Source organism: Panicum virgatum, chromosome 5N (assembly GCF_016808335.1).
Source record: "Panicum virgatum strain AP13 chromosome 5N, P.virgatum_v5, whole genome shotgun sequence".
Classification (NCBI taxonomy): Eukaryota; Viridiplantae; Streptophyta; class Magnoliopsida; order Poales; family Poaceae; genus Panicum; species Panicum virgatum.
In genome coordinates this window covers 69,095,282-69,116,665 of record NC_053149.1, presented here as the reverse complement: position 1 = coordinate 69,116,665, position 21,384 = coordinate 69,095,282, and the positions used below count along the sequence as shown (strand labels likewise).

Below are 21,384 nucleotides of genomic sequence, written 5' to 3'. Positions count from 1 at the left end.
TGTCTGGTCACTGATGATGCGAGATCTGAATAATCTGATATTTTTCTGCTTGCCTGTTATTAGTTTTTATTAGCTAGCAGATGAAGAATCTGGATGTCATCGCAGTCGCCCGAGTAACCGAGTAACCGGAGATCTCAGCCGGGCAGCGTCCATCAAAGGAAGATGTTGCGTTTGCTTTGTTATGTTGCATCCTTCCCCCGTGACAAGTTGCATCAACTGAAGACTGAAAAATCTTTTTATTGTTACAATTTGCATGCAGATGGCCAGGCCCTTGGAATTCACAGACGATAGGGTTCATACACAACGGCAGACTTCAAGTAATAGACGGTAATATTGATACATGTATGTACATCAAATATGTCGTTATTGTCACTACGGCTAGAGTCCAATGACTAGTGTCAGTAAATCGGTTTGTATTTAAACTATGCACAGTTGAAGTAAAAACAGCATTAGTTCTTGTTCCTCAGAGATTGTGTGTGCACTGGTCCCGATGGTGGAGCAAAACTTGTGTTGCCAATGAACCAGTAGAGAACCCATTTCAGATTGCACAGCATGTACTTCAGCGCCTTGGTCCAGTTCTCGTCCTTATTGAAACTTAGGACGATTGTATGGCTCCCTACTTTGTCACCATCAATCCTGTAAAATGAAGTAATCTTAATTAACAGCAACGCAGGTGACATAAAAGACATAAGAAACCTTCCAATTTACTATCTTATCGCATCAAACTCATCATAACAGAGTTCCTACATGTGCGCTGCACCAATTGTTGTAGTAACTAAAGAAAGGTCCAAAGCCACAAAAATCATTGCAAACATGAAAAATTCGGATGCATGAATGACAACAATCGTCAAGGCACCTAAACATGGGGATTATGAGAACAATATATTTGCAAGAAGTCTTACTTATAGGGAAGCTTCAATGACTTCTCTGGTGGAACATTGTTCTCTTTATCCAAATTTATGGCAAACTCAGCAAACTCTTGCAGGCAAGTGAGAAACCATGTCATGGCTTTGTCAAATCGGGTGCTCCAGAACAAATTTACAGGGCCAAACCTGAACATCAACAGTGTGTTTTATACAAGGGAACCTTCAATCTTGCCAAGGCAAGAAGGTTAAAAAAATATGTTTGCCAGCAGAAAGCTTTACAGTTCATATGTATTGTTGTGGATGTCGGTGACTCTTGGATAGCTTCCCATAGGGTGAATCTTGATCCGGTATCTAGGGGAAAATGTTCAGGAACTCCATAGGAATATTTCTATTTATAACAATTATAGTGTGTTTAGTATTAAAATTTACGGTTTATGCACTTCATAAAATTTTGACTTAACCTATGCACTAAGAATGCTATTGCTGCTGATAGAGAACGAAAGGATACTGAAATTTCGGAGTGAAATATTGAGCCATGGTATGCAGCAACAGTGCAGCCTGACCCCAAGCAGCATTTATCTCATCCCACTCAACCTGCACATTCTTTCGAGAAGCACTGAATATAATGAATCATTGTGGTATTTATGCATTTTGTGACCTGCATCTTACCTCTCCATTTGAAAGACGTCCGAGGCGGAAGTTGTTTATTGTTCCAATTACACCATCATGTGAAATATGAAATGCATCATTGAGAACATTAGTACGCTTCAACAGTTCCAGATGAACCTGAGAAACTTCTATCTTAGCAAAAACTGCGTCTCTTTCTTCCTGGATAGTGCAGATGTTTTTCAGATAACGAAATGAAAATGTCACCAAGAATAAATCTGGCAAACTATTCAAGAATAAGAAAACATGCATATAGATAATAAATAAAAATTGTAATATATAATGGTATATCCAAACAAGAAGGAAGCATGAAAGATCCACAACACACAGTATTCTTTCCCAAAAAAAAACCCAACACAGACAGCATGCATGTCGCAAAAACATTGTTCAATTTCTGTCAGCAACTTATTGATGTGAAATAAATATATGATCACAAAATCAATGACACACTTTTTGGTTAATATTGCTTTATTTGTTAGCCTGTAACTGATATGGAACAAAATACATGTCTGTTCAAAAATATATTTGGCCTTGTTTGGATACATACTAAACCCCTCCAATCCATATGTATTGGGAGGGGATGGATTTATCCAAACAAATCCTTAGGGGGTCAACAAGAACAAAAGTTCAAGTATGACAGCAGCAGTTTGGTGTATTGCTATTCTGACACTAAGATATCCATATGCATATGGCTTGAAATAATTATACCTGGTGAGATGTCAACTGAAACTGAAAGCTGTTGAATTCATGCCAATACCTAATTCAAAAAAAATTACAGCATTAACTTTGCATGACAAGTATTTGAAGCATTAGAAGTGCAGGTAGTGCAAAAGTGATATTATTTCCCCGCAACTACAAGCGAATAAAAAATATTCAAGACTGTAGATTATAGACAAACAGCAGAGGTAATGACAGGAACATAACTAAAAGAATAATGACATCGAGAACAGATACTAACCGTTCTTCCAATTCCTCAAATTGTTTAGACTTTATTTCAAGATCTTTCATCTCGGAACTAACTTCTGAATATAGCTTTTCAGCTTCTTCAATAGCAGCTTTAAGTTTCTTTTCTTCTTCCTCGATCTGAAATTGTAGAGCACACAAATATGAATAGGATTTGTAAGAATATCACACATTCCAAAAAGTATTTCTGGCAAATCTACCATAGGATTGATAACATGGACTCGTTCCTCTGATGCGCAAGAATACAGCTGCATTTTTTTAAAGGAAGTTGTATTTATAGCTGATAGATTATGTTTGATTATCTCATAATATGTTTGAATACATCACAGTACACTTTTCATCTTGTGCGACTCGACATGATAACAGGGTCAATGGACCAAATATGGCCTCCATATACTGCTGCTAGTGGCTGCTTGAAGTATATCAATTAAACAGTAGAGTTTTCATCTTCTAACCTTAATAATTAAAGTTATCATCAAACCATATATATGCAACAGGAATATTACCTTTTGTTTCTCCTTCTGAAAGTCTGTTTCACTGAGTATGTCGTAGGGTTCCTGCTCCAAACGTTGAAGACAAGCCTCGTAAGCTTTAATATCCGCATTAACATCTTCAATCTCCTTATCCATCTTATCAGAAAGAATCCTCATACATTCCAGACAAAGTGGCTGCTCAACCTGCACATGTAAATGGAAAAGCATAAATGTATTCTTGTTAGTAGATACGTCACTTTAATAGTGCCTACACTTAGCAGGAAAAAATCAAGCACATCTGATGCATACTTATACAACTAAAACATGCACATATTAAGCAATTGATTGTACCTGAGTTTGTGAGCTAGCAATCTCAAAAGCTCTTTTCAGCACAGTAACACTAGAGTGAAATCCAGAGTTGTTTCCTGGTGAATGGTTACTGGAGTTTACACCCGGTGTTGTCAGCTGTGCACCGCCTCCTTCAGAGGCAGGTGTCTTGTATATGGAAGCAGCAGGAGGTGGAAGCACTATATAGGACCCCTCTATCACTCTTGTTGATTGGTTAGGTTCAGTGTGTGGTGCTGCGGCAGTTGGTGGGAGCGGGGGAATTCCAGGACCTTGAGATCTGTTCTGCCTGGATAGCACTACATAAGAATTGTCCATCCTGCTTGCACCCATGACACTGCCCTGAACAGAAGGTGCATGGTTACCTGCATTAATTTAATGGCATACTAGATAAGTTCGACGTGTACCACAGTTGCATCTTGAAGAGGCTCAATGGGTGGTGCTTGAGAAAAAAAAAGGAAATAACAGGATTCAAGGAAGCAAGGCATATGGCAGTATGCTAAATTGCTAATCCTGGTCTCAGCACCATCTCAACAGAGCAACTTACAATTGTTGAAAGCACGAAGCCGCTACGGCTTCCAGCATTAAGAAGACTAAATAATTAGGGATCATGGGCAACATGATCCCCGCAGCAGCTTCTCCTAGTTCTATTAATACAGATTCGTTACCCTGCAAGTCACATATTTTTTTCCCAGTATTCGGCTTTGGCCCTTTCGCTTATCCAAATACGGCCATGGAGGTTCAATTGTGTGTGAATCACATCTCCAGTGCAGGCTGAGACTCCTAGAGAAGCTTATTTGGCATAATCTGAGTGGTTTTAAGCACAGAAGCGACTCAAAACGATGGAGTGATTCACAGGTAAGTATAGTGATGGAAGGAGGGTTAATCGGGTGGGGAGACGAGGCACGGGTACCGGCCGCGGCGTGGGGCGGCAGCCTGTCGGCGTACGAGTCGACCCCGACGACGACGAGGGCGCGGCGGCACTCCTGGCACCTGAACCGCGGCAGCGACGGGTCGACCGTGCCTCCCTTGCCGCCGCTGGCGGCGGCCGGGGGCTTCATGGCGCCTGCCTCCTCGCTGAGGACGCCGCTCCCGCTTGAGCGATCTCCAACGAATCGAACGGACGAGCTGTGGCCCGCGCCCTGCTGCTGCCTGCGGCTCGTTCTCCGCCGGAGAGAGGGGTGGGGATCGCGGAGGAGATGGAGTGTCCCCGCAGGCACGCAGCAGCGAGACGAGACGGTAAGAAATTGTTTTTTTTTTGTCTCTCTCATAGTCTCATCCCACTGCGCTGTGAGTGCGTGCGTCAGATACTGGGCCGGGCTGAATCATGGGCTTTTCTGCACCCATAAACAAACCCTTTTGATGGAATATGGCCCATCAGTGGTCTGGCTGGGTGACCGGGAGGCAGGGGAGCAACGAGCGAGGCAGAGGAACACGAGGCGGACCAAGTCATCCAGCCTTAGCCAATCGCCAATAACGCACGCCTGCGCTCCAGCCAAGCCAGAACAAGATAAAAATTGCCGGCGCCTTTGTGGCAACAAGTATTGAAATCATTAGCGACCACCACCAAGTATTGCCGGCGTCCTTATTAAAAAAAAAAAGGCAAGACAAGGCAACAAGTATGCTCGATAAACTACCGCGCAAAAAAAAGGCAGATGGCATGATGCCTTCTTAATCCACTTATTACAATTACTGTAATCATTAGCGACCACCAGCAGTACATGGTTAAGTTGGCCCTGACCGACCAGGCAGTCATACATTCTTCAACATTTCAAAATTGAGCTTTTCAACATTTGATTATTGGTCAGCCAAATACAATTATTTCGCCAAAGGAGGTCCCAAATGGCATGAGACAGCCATACCATCCACAGCCAGTAGCCCAGAATCCACGCAAAATTCCTGCAGCTGGGCCTGAACGTCTGCACTCCGAAATCCTTGCCCAACTTGTAAGCGTAATGTGACAAGCTGCACCAAAAAAGCAAAAATCCGAGGTTCAATGCAAGGAAGCAAGCTTGTAGTCCTGCAACAGGTGGAACAAGATAAACAGTAGTTTAAAAACAAGAACTGAAGTGCTTAGTAAGTACGATAGATTTTATTCAATAGTGCACAGAATTAGCAGGGATAAGTTAAAATTAAAACTACTACTTCGAGTGAGACTCTAAGAACTTCAAGTGCGCAAGTCATTTTGAACTATTGGTCTCGCTAACATGTATGAATTGCTATCAGGCATACCAAATAGAAGAGTTGGCACCACAAGGCTTCTGTTTATTTGCCAACAGTTGAAAATGTACTCGCAGTACCATAAATAGAAGTAGCAGATAAGATTGACCCACCTGCACTACGAGCACCATTCTCGAGCATTCTGGAACATCCGCAGCCAAGGGCTGGGGCCACTCTTCTCAACCTGCCATTCCTTTGGATACCATGGATATTGCCACATCATGAAGCAACGCTCTGGGTGTGGCATCATGGCAAGGTGCCTTCCATCAGGGGAGCAAAGGGCTGCAATGCCTAGTGGAGAACCATTGGGATTGAAGGGATAGGTCTCAGTTATATTGTTAGCATCATCGCAATATCGCACAGGAGCCAGATTAGACTTCACAACAGTAGCTAGAACATCTTCATCTGGGAAGAAAGCTCTTCCCTCACCATGAGCACTCCAAACACCCAAGGTAGAACCTTCCATCCCTTTGAACATGATTGCAGGAGAATTCCCAATGGACACACTGGTAAACCGACATTCAAAACGACCAGATTTGTTGTGAATAAACCTTGGCTGGGACATTTCTCCACCTAAGCCAAGAGAACCTCCAATATCTGATCCTGGCACCCAGCCAAGAAGAGCCATAAGTTGGCAACCATTGCATACTCCAAGGCTGAAAGTGTCTGGCCTATGGTAGAAATCCTGGAATTGCTGAATGAGGGGTTGGTTAAATCTGATTGATGCAGCCCAGCCTTTTGCTGAGTCCAGCACATCTGCATAGCTGAAACCACCAACAAATGCAATTCCACGGAAATCCGTTAGAGAGGACTTCCCAGCCAAGAGGTCTGACATTGTGATATCCCATGGTTCAAATCCAGCAGCATGAAATGCAGCAGCCATTTCCCTGTCACCATTGCTCCCTTCTTCACGAATGATAGCGACCTTTGGTTTCAAGGATGCAATCAAAAGATTCTCATCTGTGAATTTGGAAGTGAAGGACAGAGACCATGATGGTGACGTTCTGCTTTTTAGCCCTTCTTTCTCAAGTTTGACACAAGATTTCAGGCGTTGTGACTCCTCAAGCTGGAAGCTCGTTTCCTCCCAGAGATCCCTGAGATCTGAAGTTTTTTCCTTGAGATGCAGATTGCCATCAACAAAAACTTCTATATCCGGCGAGCTAGTAACCTCTCCAATTACATTAGCGGAAACGCCTGCTGCTTCAAGCTTTTGCTTCACGACATTGAGATATTGTGATTTCACTTCAATAACGAGACCAAGCTCCTCTGCAAAAAGTCCTTCAAGAAGGCTCCTATCTTCCAAGTCTATATCCAGCTTTAAACCACAATTACCAGCAAATGCCATCTCAAGGACACTCACAATAAGGCCACCATCACTTATGTCATGGCCTGCTGAAATAAGCCGTTGAGTAATCAGTTCCTGAATGGCCTCAAATACTTTCTTCAAGTACGGCACATCATCAATGTCTGGGCAGTCATTTCCAATTTGATCAAATGCTTGTGCAAGAGCAGAACCACCAAGACGGCGATTACCTTTAGCGAGGTCAATATGCAGAAGAATTCCATCATTACCAAGCTTCAAATCAGGGGTTACTGTCAATGTTATATCAGGACATGTGACATAAGTACTAATAACCAGATTTCCAGGAGCTTTGATGACCTCACCATCACATTGAGCTGCCATGGAAAGACTGTCCTTTCCCCCATCTATTGCAATACCAAGTTCAATCATGCAGTCAGCCAATGCAACAGCTGCATCATACATATCTGCACCTTCACCGTCAAGCTTTGCAGCATACATCCAGTTCCCGCTTGCTTTGACATCAGCAAGCGATGTAACCTTTGCCCAAACAAGATTAGTCAAGGCCTCCCCAACAGCAAGTCTAGCCATGGCCTTAGGATTAAGCAAACCCTTTATTGGCTGTTCTCCAATGCTGCAAGCACCACCTGTGAGGTCCGTGTATGTCTGTGCAATCACAGCCACATCAGCAAGCGGGATTTGAAGAGGCCCAACTGTCTGCTGTTGTGCAACAAGACCTGTCACACACCTATCAACTTTTGTGGTTAAGAAACGCTTTGAACAGACGGATGGGAGCCTTAATACTCGCTTCAGAGTATCCAGCAGTGTTACCTCTGGTGCAATTTCTAAAGGCTCTGTGACTTGAGAAACACGCTTGAACTCGAAGGTCTTCTGAGGCATATCTCCTAGAACTTTTTCAAGCTCAAGTTCTTCAACAGGGTTTGGAGGAGGAAGGCCATTCAACTTGGCATGCTCCACAGCAGCGCTATCAATCAACACAATTTTTCCACAGCCATCAATTTTCCCAATGACAGCCATTGAAACCCTTTCCCTCTGACAAAGCGACTCCAGAAGGCTTCTGCTCTCAGGTTTCACAAGTAGTGCATCCTGCTCCTGGTACTCAGCACCCCATATCTCCAAGACCGACAATGTATGATCACCAACGACAACTGAGCGGATATCAATTTCAGCACCCTTAGGATATATTATTTCCTTCACAACATTACAATTTCCTCCTGCACCCTGATCATGAATGCTGACGATGGGGTTATTCTCTCCCATTTCTGCACATGCCCTGACCACACGATACAATTTCTGTGCCATCTCAGCATCTCCACGCTGAACTGCATTGAAATCAAGCTCTGCATCGTTCTGGCCACTAACCATACTTGAGGCAGCACCACCGCCCATACCAATTCTGTATGCTGGACCACCAATCTTCACAACTAGCATGCCAATTTCTGGATCACCCTTTGATATGTGTGCATGGTCAATTTGCCCAATAGCTCCACTGAACATTATCGGCTTCAACCACTCACGCCGCTCGCCATTTAGCAACCTCATCCCAAATGTTCTGGTATATCCCTGAATTAGAGGCTCACCAAACTTGTTCCCATAGTCAGACGCCCCATCACTAGCATCAACAAGAATTTGCAATGGAGATGCTAGGTTCACTGGGTAAGAAAATGAAGGGTCCTCCCAGGGTGCGTATGAACTTTCAATTCGAAGATTACCAACACAGTAACCAGCAGTGGAAGCAACAACAAATGAACCCTTCCCAGTGGCATGTGTGTCTCTTATACGGCCACCTGCACCTGTCTCGGCTCCAGGGTATGGTGCAACAGCACATGGAAAATTATGGGTCTCTGCTGTGAATAAAATATCAAGCTCACGCATCATGATGGATAATGGTGAAGTGGAACCCGGAATTGTTGGACGCAGCTGATTTACTGGGAATCCTTTTATTGCACTCGAATTATCCTTGAATCCAATGACAGAGTTATTGGGGTTGGCCTTCAAGGGTCTCTTCACTAACTGGAACAAAGTGTTTGGCATGGTTTCTCCATCTATTAAAAGCTTTCCATTAAAAAACCAATGTCTGCTGTGTTCACTATTGGATTGTGCAATATCAAAAAGTTCCACAGTAGTTGGGTTGCGTTTGATATCGTCTCTGAAGAGGTGTGTATAGTAGTCAATATCTTGTTTATCAAAAGCAAGCCCCATCTTCACATTTATTTCTTCCAATGCTTCTTTTCCCCTTTCAATGACTGGAACAACACGGACAGGTTCAGGAACTACATCTGACTGAAATGATGTGAGCTTGTTGGGATAGACACACTCTGTCATTCTATCATGAACCAACGCAGAGAATTCTTTGAGCTGACTTTCATCAAGCGGGTCACTACCAGGCTCAAGGCGCAAAAGATATCTTCTTGATCTCTCCAGTCGAGCCACTTCTACTAATGAGATAGATTTACAGATAGAGACAGCATTGGATGAGAATGCAGTCGAAAATGTCATCCGGGGACCAACCTCAACAATGACAGCACTTGAAATTCTAGACACTTCCTCCTCCAGAAAGCTCCTAGTTTGCAACTTCTCAGGTTCATAAGTTTCTGCTAAGAGCCAGTGAAGCGTGGAAAGCTTCTCAGGAGTAAGTGGATTGTCCAACTGAATGTTGAAGCACTGCTCAGTCATTATATCGGCAATATTAGCAGAAACCTTGGCCTTCACTTTCTTAAGCAGCTCCATGGTTTCACTTTCTTGAAGAAATGGTATACGGTACAAGTGAATAATTCCACCATTCAATGCAGAATCAGATTTCTCAACTAATGGACTGTCAAACCCCTCGGATACCACAGTGCCAGGAGATGATGACATTCTGATATTACGAACCATAACTCTTTGTGCACGTGGCCAACAAAGATGCTGCTGATGAAAGCAGCGTTGACTCATTCGCAGACTTCTTGACCCAAGACTTCGAGCACCAATTAAACCATATTGTTTTCCCTGTGTAGAGAACGAACATAAGAACAAGCTAATTGCAGGTTAAAAAAATGTTGTGCTATTTCATATTGCATACCATATTTCCAGGAAAGCCTTTGGTGTGTAACAGATTGCTTGCCGTCATTTGGCCAGGTGATGCCATCTCAAACCCAAAGATTTTTAGTGACGAAATGAACAGGAGACCTGCACCACATTGGTTGGGAATCAGTGTTCTGTTGAGTCTACAGTAAAACTAAAGAAGTCGTGCAAAGATATAAATGCATACAGTGGCAGGCCCAGGATCTCAGAGCTGGGTATTCAAAATTTCATATGATGTAAAAAGATTTCACAGCCTAAAGTACATATTTATTGCAGATAATTATAATTGAGTACTGACAACATAAATTGTTCATTACTTGAAATCGAACAAGTATTCAAGTTTCAGGAAAAAAATTCCTCACTGCATTGCTGCTAATTTTTCGCAAAGTAATCTGTAATCACAAATTGCAATGACATATTTTCACCTAAATCACCTTGGTTCACTTCTCAGGCTGGCTTCTTGCTCTGCTTTGTGTGCGAGTGCACGTGCGCGGCAGCCCTGTGCAGCACGGCAACCCTGCCCCCTGCGGCCCTGCGCGGCTGCGCTTGCTCGGCGCGCGCGGCAGGCGACCGAAGTCTGGCCCTTGCGCGTGCTCGAGCCGCGAGCGCGACGCGGCCTGCGCGCGGGGGCGCAAGCGACGAGCGCCGAGCGGTCGGGCGCTGGCCGCTGGCAACTGGAGGCGACGACCGCTAGCAGCTGGGGGCTCAAGGCGACGGCCGGCAGGGGCGACGAGCCCGCCGCTCAGGAGCTGGGAGACCGCCGCCGCTAGGGTTGCCGCTAGGATTAGGATTTGGGACTTGGGATACCGATGGAAGGGAGGTGGCTCAGTGGTTACCGAAGGAGAGGGGAGGCGACTAGGCGGGCGTGCGGGTGCGGGGTGCGGCGGCTAGGAAGGGGACAGGGTTTTGAGCCTTGAGGGAGGGGTCTGTTACATTACAGAGGGTGGTTCCTTACCAACGGAAGACGCACCAAATCGCCAGTCCAGCCGAGCAGAGGACTCGCCGGCGGCCCGGGCGCCGAGGCGTCCGGGACAAACTCGCGGGCAAGGCGGGGAAGACGACACGAGCAGCCGCCGCCGCGAGCGCGAGCAAAAAGGGTGGCGGAGAGAGGAGTGGTATAGATGCTTTCCGCTTTAGGCGCTTTAGGGCATGTACAACGCCATTAATTACGTCGTCTATATACGGTTTTTCATGATTAACGAGACGGTTCAGCGAGGAGACGGCCGATGCCGTCGTCTCGCGCGACGACGGCACGGGCTCGTGCTCCGAGAGATTAGCAACGGCGCGTCGCGCGTTGTAATGGGCTGCTGCGAGTGGGCGACGACGGCTTCGATCCGGTGCTCCACCCACGCTGTGTCGAGCTGCGCCGCCTGCGCCCGCCCGCCAGAGCGCCGCCGCCATTGCCAAGGCGAGCTCTAGCCGCCTGCCAAATTCGCCGAGGGCCGACCGTCTCGGTACAATTCCTCAGGCGTGGAGGACCATCACGATCTCACGTACCTTACTAGCCTCCCGCCTCTCGACCCGCCATTCACCGGAGAAGCCATCCCTGGCCGCCCGAGCCAAGCCTGCCGCCCGCACGGTCGCTAGATGCTGCATCTCACCGGCCACTGGACGTCGTGACACTCAAGCCGATCCGCCGAACGTCTGTCCCCCGTGCCTTGCTGCCGGCCACCGTGCCCAGATCGAGAGCAGATACGAGAAAGAGAGAAAGGAGAGAGTCAACGGGAGCCCCTGGCGGGGCGGCTGGTGACGAGCAGAGAGCCGCTGGAGAGAAAAAACAGTGGTCGAGAGAGACCCGAGCAAAGCAAGCCAGGTGAGATATTTCCATGTATTTTTACAATTGAGTCCCTAGCTATTTTTACAATTCAGCCTGTGTCAATGTGGTCAGTTAGTGAATATAAACAGGTTGCACAAATAATTTATTTACATCCACAAATGATTCTTTCTTCTTGTATGCCACAAAATAATACACAAAGATCCATTTCACATGTTTGATCGCCACATTTCATATATCTAGGCATGTATTTAATAACTTGTAGACAGCCACACAGACACACCATTGTACAAGTTATCTGTTTTGTCGTCTGCGTGCGGTATTCTAGACACATGCAGACGGTAGCCGTCTAGCCATTGTGCTTGCCCTTAGGGTGCAACGTGTGGTTGGGCCAGCCCGCGCGCGCACCACTGAGCCCATGACAACAAATTCGGCCTCGGTGGCCCAGTTTGGTGACGGGTGGTGTCAAGTGCCACGCAATGACGCTTTCTTCACCCCTCTCCCGGAATTTCTAACTAACACTCGAGTAATCATTCCCTCCTTCACCCCCTCGCTGGCGCGACGTTGAGAGGAAAGAGAGGCCGTGTTTGGTTCCTCCTAGGATTCTATAACGAGTATTCTAGTGTATGTTTGGCGGCCTAAATGAAATTTATTTACAAAATTTTTTTAGAGATGGATGTAATTTTTCGGGACGAATCTAATGACGATAATTAATTAATGATTAACTACAGTGATGCTACAGTGACTATTCTCTAATCATGTCTTATTAGATTCTTAAGGGTTCATAGTGCGGGGTTCTGAAATTAGTTTTGTAAACTAACTTTGTTTGATACTGTAATTAGCAGTCAAAGTTCATTCCATGCACTTAGAGTAACCAAATGGGTCCAGAGGGTCTGCAATGCCATGCTTGTTCCTCGAGTAGAGGCTCCGAGAGCTTCTTCCGTTCCCATGGCCAGATCCAGATGGCCTCGATGTGTAGTTATTACTGTGCATGTACGCGTGTCCACGTTGTGCCCCACGGTGGGCTTGAATATATAGTTGTCAAACAAGTTAATAAATAAATAAATAAAAGAAACTAGAATAATATTCTACAAAATTAATTTGTGAGGAAAAATACTCTAGAATGGCATGTCATCAGGGGTGGGCCCACTTGGTATGCATGAGTATTCTTTAAATACCCATTATTTTTGCTAATCTATAGTATTTCAAGGTATAATCAAATGTATATATGCTAATAATAGGTAAAACAACTATTTTGCTTTGTGTTTTGAATTTTTGAATACCCAACATTCAAATCCTAGACCCACCACTGCATGTCATTGTAACTAATCAGCTGATCCATAATGTTGTGGGGGTTCTAGGGGTACCCATAGCCGGGTGGCGGAACGCACCCGCTTATTCCCAGTGAGGGAGTACTCGGGGAAGTACTAGGCGATGGGGCTGAATCTACGCTGGGACAAGGACTCAAGAACACAAGATTTAGAGTGGTTCGGGCCGCCGGAGCGTAATACCCTACGTCCACTGGAGATGTATTGTTCTTGGTGGTGTGTATGAACCTATCCTCTGCCGACCTTGGCTCTTGCCGAGCCTGAGGTTTTCTAGCGGCGCCCCCTCCTTTTATAGATCAAGGGGGAGCGGATACATAGAACGTTGATGTCCCGACAGGTGGGCCCAACGTGACTGTGGCTACAGTGGTAGCGAATCTTTCCTCCGATATGAGTACTGCTGCTCCTCTGACTCAGGGGGGTCTTCTCTTGTCCCGTCAGCGAGGCGCCCGTTGGAGTAGCGTAGCTTGCGGCGTGGCCTGCTGAGGCTATTATGTAGCGTCATAATGGGCGAAGCTGAGCCGTCATATCCATCTGTCACAGCAGGCTGGCAGATGCGGTATGGGCGGCGCCAGCGGCTTCACTGCCTTGGTAATACGCGATCAATAGTGTCCCCTGGTCAATGAAACGCCTCAGCTTCTGCCATATCAATGCAGACGTCCACCTACCGCAATGAATGCAATAGTGGGTGAACGTTAGTAAGGAAATCCAAACGGCCATATCTTGCAGACACGTGGTGTCTCCAGACCACCCCGACGCGGGGTGCCGATTTCTTCCCTTAGTGAGGGGTCCGGTTACTATACAGGGGGTCCGGTCTCCTTGGGAGGTCCGGAGCCCCGGCTGCTTGCGCACGAGTTCCTGCCTCTTCCGGGACACGTGGTGTCTCCGGACCTTTCCCAACTGTGGAACGGTCCGGGCCGCTGCTGGGAGAACAGGACTCCGGACCGCAGGGGTCCGGCTGTTTGGATGTAGTTAAGGATAACTACAAGATCCTTGCCTAGACACAGCAAGAGGGGGTACCCCAGTCCTGGGGTACCGACAGTGGCCCCCGGGCCCACCTCGGGAGAGGTACGAACCCGCGGGTGGGGCCACTATCAGGATGTGTTTCTACGCAACTTGATCGCGTTGATGTGCTCGTGTAGAGAGCGGGAGTCCCGGACCCCTGAGGCCGGTACACCTGTTGCCAGATTTAGGTACTAGAGTGCTCTCCATAGGGCGACGAAGGTGTAGGCTTAGGGTACGGAACCAAGCTAAGCGGCTACACAGACTTCGGATCGCTCTGGGAGCAACCACCACTTCCCGGACCCGGCTTTTGTCGACCGTGCTTGGAGCGACCGTTGCTGACGATCTGATGAAGCATGCTACCAGACCTCATAGTAAGGTGTAAAGAAACCAAGCCTTATACTAGAAGGGAGCCCGGGACCTCTAAGGACAGCAGTCCTGGATACTAGAGTACTTGTAACAGGGTAGTGAAGTACGTAAACTTAGGGTACATTACCAGGCTAAGCTACGCGGAGCTTCTCTACCCCAGGATACAAGCACCACTTCTCCAGAGCAGGTCCTCAGGGGTCCGGACTGCCTTCCAACTAGAAGGGGTGTCTTCACCTGACCATAGCTAGCAGCTTAACTTGAATTGTTAGCAACAAGGGAAACTCCGTTCAAGAGGAAAGAATAGTTAAACCAAGGCGAATAAATGTAAACCAGGGCGGAGCCTAGGTAAAACTGAGAAAGAAAATCTCCTTTATTATTGTGGTTGTCACGGTATACATCAGAGGTCGGGATTACGAGGTCGGACCTCCACCGCTCCGGACCGTTTTTTGCCTGTTTGTGTGATAGGGCCAGAGGTTGGGTTTACAAGGTCGGACCTTGACCGCTCTGGACACACACGTAGGCGCCACGTTATTACAAAGGAGGAATTCTCTTAGTCTTTTCTTAGGAGTAACCTACGGCTGCATGCTATACAGCGTGTTCTTCTTCGGAGGTGAAGGCGCCCTGGACGTGCCTGAACCGCATCATCCAGCATCACCTCGGGAGCTCGGGGGACCCCTCCTTGCCTAAGAGCTGTCACATGCTTACATGGCATGAGACAAATTCTTTGGCTTTGAATGGAAGAGGCCCCCTCCCCCTGCCGTCGCCGTTGCCGATGGAAACCAGAACCCTTGCGCAGCAGATGGACCGGTGCGACGCGTGGAGAAGTGCGGTCGTTCGCCGGCTTGTCCTTGGTGCTAGCGCCAGGGGCCCCCGCGCGAGGTGGCGGGGTCCTGTCTGCAGCAGCACCGAGCAACGCTGAGGTGGATCTCTGGTGCTGGAGACGGCAGGACGACACGGTCAACTTCCTCCGGGATGGCTGTCGGCCCCAGGCTCCAAGTTGAGAGAAAGTCTTGAGCCGACGCCATGCCACGGCAGAGGAGGTGTGGCCGTTGCTTGAGAGAAAACCTTGAGTCGACGTAGGGTAGCAGCGCCCAGCGGCGCCCCCACTGTGTGCTGCCACGCCGGCTCTGAGGTGTTGCTGTGGCGACGCACAACAGACGCCGCTGCCGTGCGCCGCCACACCGTGGGCGTTGGTGCCCCAGTGCCATGGCACGTGGAGTGAGTGTGGCCCGGTCTTCCTTCATCTTCTCGCTCGTCGTTGCAGAGGATGAACACGGCCCAGAAGCCCGAAGATCCAACCTGCGCCTGACGATCCCCACGGACGGCGCCAAAATGTTGTGGGGGTTCTAGGGTTACCCACAGCCGGGTGGCGGAACGCACCCGCCTATTCCCAGTGAGGGAGTACTCGGGGAAGTACTAGGCGATGGGGCTGAATCTACGCTGGGACAAGGACTCAAGAACACAAGATTTAGAGTGGTTCGGGCCGCCGGAGCGTAATACCCTACGTCCACTGGAGATGTATTGTTCTTGGTGGTGTGTATGAACCTATCCTCTGCCGGCCTTGGCTCTTGCCGAGCCTGAGGTTTTCTAGCGGCGCCCCCTCCTTTTATAGATCAAGGGGGAGCGGATACATAGAACGTTGATGCCCCGACATGTGGGCCCAACGTGACTGTGGCTACAGTGGTAGCGAATCTTTCCTCCGATATGAGTACTGCTGCTCCTCTGACTCAGGGGGGTCTTCTCTTGTCCCGTCAGCGAGGCGCCCGTTGGAGTAGCGTAGCTTGCGGCGTGGCCTGCTGAGGCTATTATGTAGCGTCATAATGGGCGAAGCTGAGCCGTCGTATCCATCTGTCACAGCAGGCTGGCAGATGCGGTATGGGCGGCGCCAGCGGCTTCACTGCCTTGGTAATACGCGATCAATAGTGTCCCCTGGTCAATGAAACGCCTCAGCTTCTGCCATATCAATGCAGACGTCCACCTACCGCAATGAATGCAATGGTGGGTGAACGTTAGTAAGGAAACCCAAACAGCCATATCTTGCAGACACGTGGCGTCTCCAGACCACCCCGACGTGGGGTGCCGATTTCTTCCCTTAGTGAGGGGTCCGGTTACTATACAGGGGGTCCGGGACCCCATGAGGGGTCCGGGACCCTGCGGGGGTCCGGTCTCCTTGGGAGGTCCGGAGCCCCGGCTGCTTGCGCACGAGTTCCTGCCTCTTCCGGGACACGTGGTGTCTCCGGACCTTTCCCAACTGTGGAACGGTCCGGGCCGCTGCTGGGAGAACAGGACTCCGGACCGCAGGGGTCCGGCTGTTTGGATGTAGTTAAGGATAACTACAAGATCCTTGCCTAGACACAGCAAGAAGGGGTACCCCAGTCCTGGGGTACCGACACATAAAATACCACTTGTATCCACTTTCGTATCCTATAGACTTGTACGCTAAGGAAAGAAAAACAGGAAAAGAGTCAAAGACCAACGAACGGAGAGTCTCCGTCGATGGATGTTGCCACGACACGCTGCTGCGGGCACGATGGTCGCAGACCCCCGCCGTCGTACGGAGCAACCAAGCTAGGAAGGCTCGTGAGGGCATGTATAATGGTGCGAACAGCTGCCGTCTGTAAGTATATTGAACAGTATATACAAACAGTAAATAGACAATTTGTTCAATGGATTGTCTATTTAGCCGTCTTTAAACTTTTTAATGAATATTTGTAGCTATGATACAGTCTAAATGAGATTTTTATATACACTTTTGTTACTTCTTTAAAAATATTGAGACCAATCAAAACAAAATGAACATGATTACATGAAAAGATGAGATCAGTCGTGACACGTCGTCGCCAGTCGGCAGAGAACTAGAAGCGGGTCTCCACTCTCCAGGAGACCAAAGCTTCACGTAGATTAGCTACCTTAACAACGGACAGACGGACGGAATGCGTTGACGGCTGTGATCCACTTCCGGACTCATTGCAAAGTTTTGAAACAGGCTTTATTCCTACAAGAGCATCTGATCCAACTGCTAAAAAAAAGGCATCTGATCCACGTGAGAGATTTATGGACGTTTTCATCTAGGTCTGTCTGGCTACTGTTTGACATTATTATTGCTATGAATTATTTGCCAAAACGACATACGATTTGCGATGGAAAGAGAGTATAACTCGCAGTATTTTTTCCTTCTTTTCTCCCTGATGAATTGACGGCGTTAGCTCGTACTACCCATCAACCAAACATAATGTTATTGCTACTTCGGCATGCACCAAGGCAAAATACAGCAAAAAAACTAAGTTTTCAGCTGGAGAGGATAGCTTAATTCAGCCTTCCACTTCACCACGCACCTAGACAAGAGCGCAGAAGAAAAGCCTATGAGGAGATTGGGCGAGCACAAAGACGAAGTCACTCCAGAGAATACAGTGCCACCATGGTCGAGACAGATGCTGGTATCTCCGAGCACCCGGCTCCACCACTTTTGCCGAGAAAGGGCAGAAAAGGAAAAGTGACCTCCCGACTAGAGAGATCGTGACAAGATATACGAGGTTATTATAGTAAAGAAGCTTTTGCGTTCCACTGGGGTTGTCAGTTGTCACATTCTGACTGTAATCTTGTGCTAATCTAATCTTGTTAGTATTTTAAGAGAGACATGAGCCACATGACATGACACAATGATTCCATTCTCCAGTCACCACTATAGAGTACAGATGCTTCACACTAAAGCAAATACTACTAGAGCCAACTTGTACAAACATGGAGCGGCAAGGGGAAATTCGGCTGCAGTATATTATGTTTTTTCCCCCAGCAACACGCTGTATATTAGTTGTGCTGCAATCGAGCAATTACAGAAGACATAAGAAAGGAACACATGAAAGTTGACCCTATAAGATTCGAATGCAGTCCTATCCATCAGGCAGTTTCAGCAGAAACAAGATGTTTCAACTTAGAAAAGGGCAACACAATTAGCCCAAGGCAGCCGGGGCATTGGTTAAAGAACAACCACTAAAGCATCAGAAAACTCTCTTTCTTTCGAGAAGCATCAGAAAACTCTCTGACCGTTCTCGGCACTGAAAACCATAATAAAATCAGTATTTCATATGAATGCATAACTCCGCCTATGCTGACTGGAAGACTCTCTCTCCTGAGTCGTCTCAACATAGCCGGTCCCAAGCCCGGGTAAAGGAGGAGGGTTGCGTTAGGTTTTGGCAAACCAGCATAAAAAATGCCACTCTAATGGATATGAAACCTACAAGAAACTCGTTGGGGCGTAACCCTCTTAGCGACGCGCTACATCGGAACCCGGGTGTGGTGATAAATGGGCAAGGGCCGGGTCGCCATCCCCCAAGGGCGCATCGTATCATGACCTGGGTACGATGATAAGTGAGCAAGGGTCGGGTCGTCACCTGAATGGCGTGCTACATCTACGCCCGGGTGTAGTGAAAAATGAGCAAGGGTCTTCGCACTTCCCTCGACGGGTGCGAAGGGTAAGGAAGCTAGCCGAGCCAACTAGGTTTCGTATAGGTAGCTGGAACGTAGGGTCCCTAACGGGTAAGTTGCGAGAGCTAGTTGATGTAGCAATTAGGAGGCGTGTAAATATTCTATGCGTTCAAGAGACTAAATGGAAGGGCCAGAAGGCGAAGGAGGTTGAGGATACTGGCTTCAAGCTTTGGTACACGGGAGTAACTCCGGGTAGGAATGGTGTAGGCATCTTGATTGATAGGAGCCTTAAGGATGGAGTCGTAGAGGTTAGAAGGCAAGGCGACCGGATTATCCTAATCCGGTTGGTAGTTGGAGATTCGGTTTTGAATGTGATCAGTGCATATGCCCCTCAGGTAGGCCTTAGTGAGAGCACCAAGATGCAGTTCTGGGAAGATCTAGATAGTATGGTTAGTACCGTGCCTACCAGCGAGAAACTCTTCATAGGAGGAGATCTCAACGGTCATGTGGGTGCGACTAATGTAGGGTTCGAGCGAGTGCACGGGGGTTTTGGGTATGGTAGCAGGAGTCAAGAGGGGGAGGATGTGTTGAACTTCGCGTTAGCCTACGACTTGTTGATAGCGAATACCGTGTTTAAGAAGAGGGAATCCCATCTTGTGACGTTTCGTAGTGGACAACACTCGAGCCAGATCGACTTTATCCTTACTAGGAGGGAGGATAGACGTGATTGCTTAGATTGTAAGATGATACCTGGGGAGTGTGTTGTCCCTCAACACAAGCTTGTGGTGGCGGACTTTCGTCTTCGGGTACGTGTCCACCAGGACAAATGTACCAAGATTGCGAGAACAAAGTGGTGGAAGCTTAGAGGGGAAGCGGCACAAGCGTTTAAGGAAAGGATGCTAGGTGAGGGGCCTTGGGAAGAAGGAGAAGACGCAGATGACATGTGGCTAAAGATGGCAACATGTGTTCGGAAGGTGGCCTCAAAGGTGTTTGGCGTGAGTAAGGGAGGCAAACAGGAGGGGAAAGACACCTGGTGGTGGAACGACGAGGTGCAAAGGGCTATTAAGGAGAAGAAGGAGTGTTTCAAGCGTCTCCATCTTGACAAGAGTGCAGCCAACATCGAGGGCTATAAATTAGCGAAGAGGGTTGCAAAGCGAGCTGTGAGTGTAGCAAAAGGTAAGGCGTATGATGACCTGTATCAGCGGCTAGGCACGAAAGAAGGGGAAAAGGACATTTATAGGATGGCTAGGATCCGCGAGCGGAAGACAAAGGACATCAATCAAATCAAATGCATTAAGGATGGGACAGATCGACTGCTAGTGAAGGATGATGAGATCATGGATAGATGGAGAGAGTACTTCGACAAGTTGTTTAATGGGGAGAGTGAGAGCCCTACCCTTGAATTAGATGACTCTTTTGACGATACCAACAGACGTTTTGTGAGGAGAATTCAGGAGGTAGAGATCGGGGAGGCTTTGAAGAGGATGAAGAGAGGTAAAGCGTTGGGTCCTGTTGGTATTCCCATTGAGGTGTGGAGATGCCTAGGAGATAGAGCAATAGTTTGGTTAACTAAGCTTTTTAATCTCATTTTTCGGTCAAACAAGATGCCGGAAGAATGGAGGAGAAGTATATTAGTACCTATCTTCAAAAACAAGGGTGATATTCAAAGTTGTACTAACTACCGTGAGATTAAGCTGATGAGCCATACGATGAAGCTTTGGGAGAGGGTCATCGAGCATCGCCTAAGAAGAGGGACAAGTGTGATCCAAAACCAATTTGGGTTCATGCCTGGAAGGTCAACCATGGAGGCGATTTTCTTAATACGACAATTGATGGAGAGATATAGGGAGCAGAAGAAGGACTTGCACATGGTCTTCATTGACCTTGAGAAGGCATATGACAAAGTACCGAGAAATGTCATGTGGTGGGCTTTGGAGAAGCACAAAGTCCCAACCAAGTACATTACCCTCATTAAGGATATGTACAAAGATGCGACGACGTTTGTCCGGACATGTGATGGCAACACCACTGACTTTCCTATTAACATAGGCCTACACCAGGGGTCAGCATTGAGCCCTTATTTATTTGCTTTAGTGATGGATGAGATCACAAGGGATATACAAGGTGAGATCCCTTGGTGTATGCTCTTTGCTGATGATGTGGTGCTAGTTGACGAGAGTAGGGCAGGGGTTAATAGAAAGTTAGAGCTGTGGAGACGCACGTTAGAGTCGAAAGGGTTCAGACTTAGTAGGACCAAGACCGAGTACATGATGTGCGATTTCAGCGCGACTAGGCATGAGGGGGGAGACGTTAGTCTAGATGGGCAAGTGGTGGTCCAGAAGGATACGTTTCGGTATTTAGGATCGGTGTTACAAAAGGATGGCGACATTGATGAAGATGTTAGGCATAGAATTTCAGCTGGCTGGTTGAAATGGCGGCAAGCTTCTGGCATCCTTTGTGACAAGAGGGTGCCACAAAAGCTAAAAGGCAAATTCTATAGGACAGCAATTCGTCCGGCGATATTATACGGTGCTGAATATTGGCCTACAAAAAGACCACATGTGCAGCAACT

The 21,384-nt window shown here is 47.5% G+C and overlaps 2 protein-coding genes across 9 annotated transcripts; both read right to left on the bottom strand.

Annotated features, from left to right (window-relative positions):
• Nucleotides 1-217: 217 nt before the first annotated feature.
• On the bottom strand, nucleotides 218-4,612 carry LOC120672830 (beclin-1-like protein). 2 transcript variants are annotated; one of them, XM_039953434.1, is made up of 10 exons: nucleotides 4,227-4,612; nucleotides 3,320-3,678; nucleotides 3,002-3,172; nucleotides 2,491-2,615; nucleotides 2,241-2,289; nucleotides 1,536-1,694; nucleotides 1,375-1,460; nucleotides 1,146-1,217; nucleotides 903-1,052; nucleotides 218-636 (listed from the first exon to the last, which is right to left on the bottom strand). In XM_039953434.1, the coding sequence occupies exons 1-10, from the start codon at nucleotides 4,582-4,584 to the stop codon at nucleotides 450-452; spliced, it is 1,716 nt and encodes a 571-aa protein (XP_039809368.1). In that variant the 5' UTR covers nucleotides 4,585-4,612; the 3' UTR covers nucleotides 218-449. The 2 variants fall into 2 exon arrangements, with proteins under 2 accessions (XP_039809368.1, XP_039809369.1); XM_039953435.1 differs by having other exon boundaries at nucleotides 1,375-1,469; nucleotides 4,227-4,549.
• A 310-nt stretch (nucleotides 4,613-4,922) lies between these two features.
• LOC120674134 (probable phosphoribosylformylglycinamidine synthase, chloroplastic/mitochondrial) lies at nucleotides 4,923-11,659 on the bottom strand. Of its 7 annotated transcripts, none has more exons than XM_039955260.1 (4): nucleotides 11,415-11,659; nucleotides 9,916-10,022; nucleotides 5,647-9,842; nucleotides 4,923-5,278 (listed from the first exon to the last, which is right to left on the bottom strand). In XM_039955260.1, the coding sequence occupies exons 2-3, from the start codon at nucleotides 9,979-9,981 to the stop codon at nucleotides 5,652-5,654; spliced, it is 4,257 nt and encodes a 1,418-aa protein (XP_039811194.1). In that variant the 5' UTR covers nucleotides 9,982-10,022; nucleotides 11,415-11,659; the 3' UTR covers nucleotides 4,923-5,278; nucleotides 5,647-5,651. The 7 variants fall into 7 exon arrangements, with proteins under 7 accessions (XP_039811194.1, XP_039811197.1, XP_039811195.1 ...); XM_039955263.1 differs by lacking the exon at nucleotides 11,415-11,659 and adding an exon at nucleotides 10,873-11,064 and having other exon boundaries at nucleotides 4,923-5,333; XM_039955261.1 differs by lacking the exon at nucleotides 11,415-11,659 and adding an exon at nucleotides 10,352-11,047 and having other exon boundaries at nucleotides 4,923-5,333.
• Nucleotides 11,660-21,384: the final 9,725 nt, after the last annotated feature.

Excerpts from the sequence above, each read along its gene's own strand:
- LOC120672830 (XM_039953434.1), bottom strand. The coding sequence starts at position 4,584 with ATGAGAGAGACAAAAAAAAAACAATTTCTTACCGTCTCGTCTCGCTGC. Across the intron at positions 2,616-3,001 it reads TTCAGAAGGAGAAACAAAAG|ATCGAGGAAGAAGAAAAGAA; the intron begins GTAATATTCCTG and ends CTACAATTTCAG. Across the intron at positions 1,461-1,535 it reads GACGTCTTTCAAATGGAGAG|GTTGAGTGGGATGAGATAAA; the intron begins GTAAGATGCAGG and ends AAGAATGTGCAG.
- LOC120674134 (XM_039955260.1), bottom strand. The coding sequence starts at position 9,981 with ATGGCATCACCTGGCCAAATGACGGCAAGCAATCTGTTACACACCAAA. Across the intron at positions 9,843-9,915 it reads AAGGCTTTCCTGGAAATATG|GGAAAACAATATGGTTTAAT; the intron begins GTATGCAATATG and ends TTCTCTACACAG.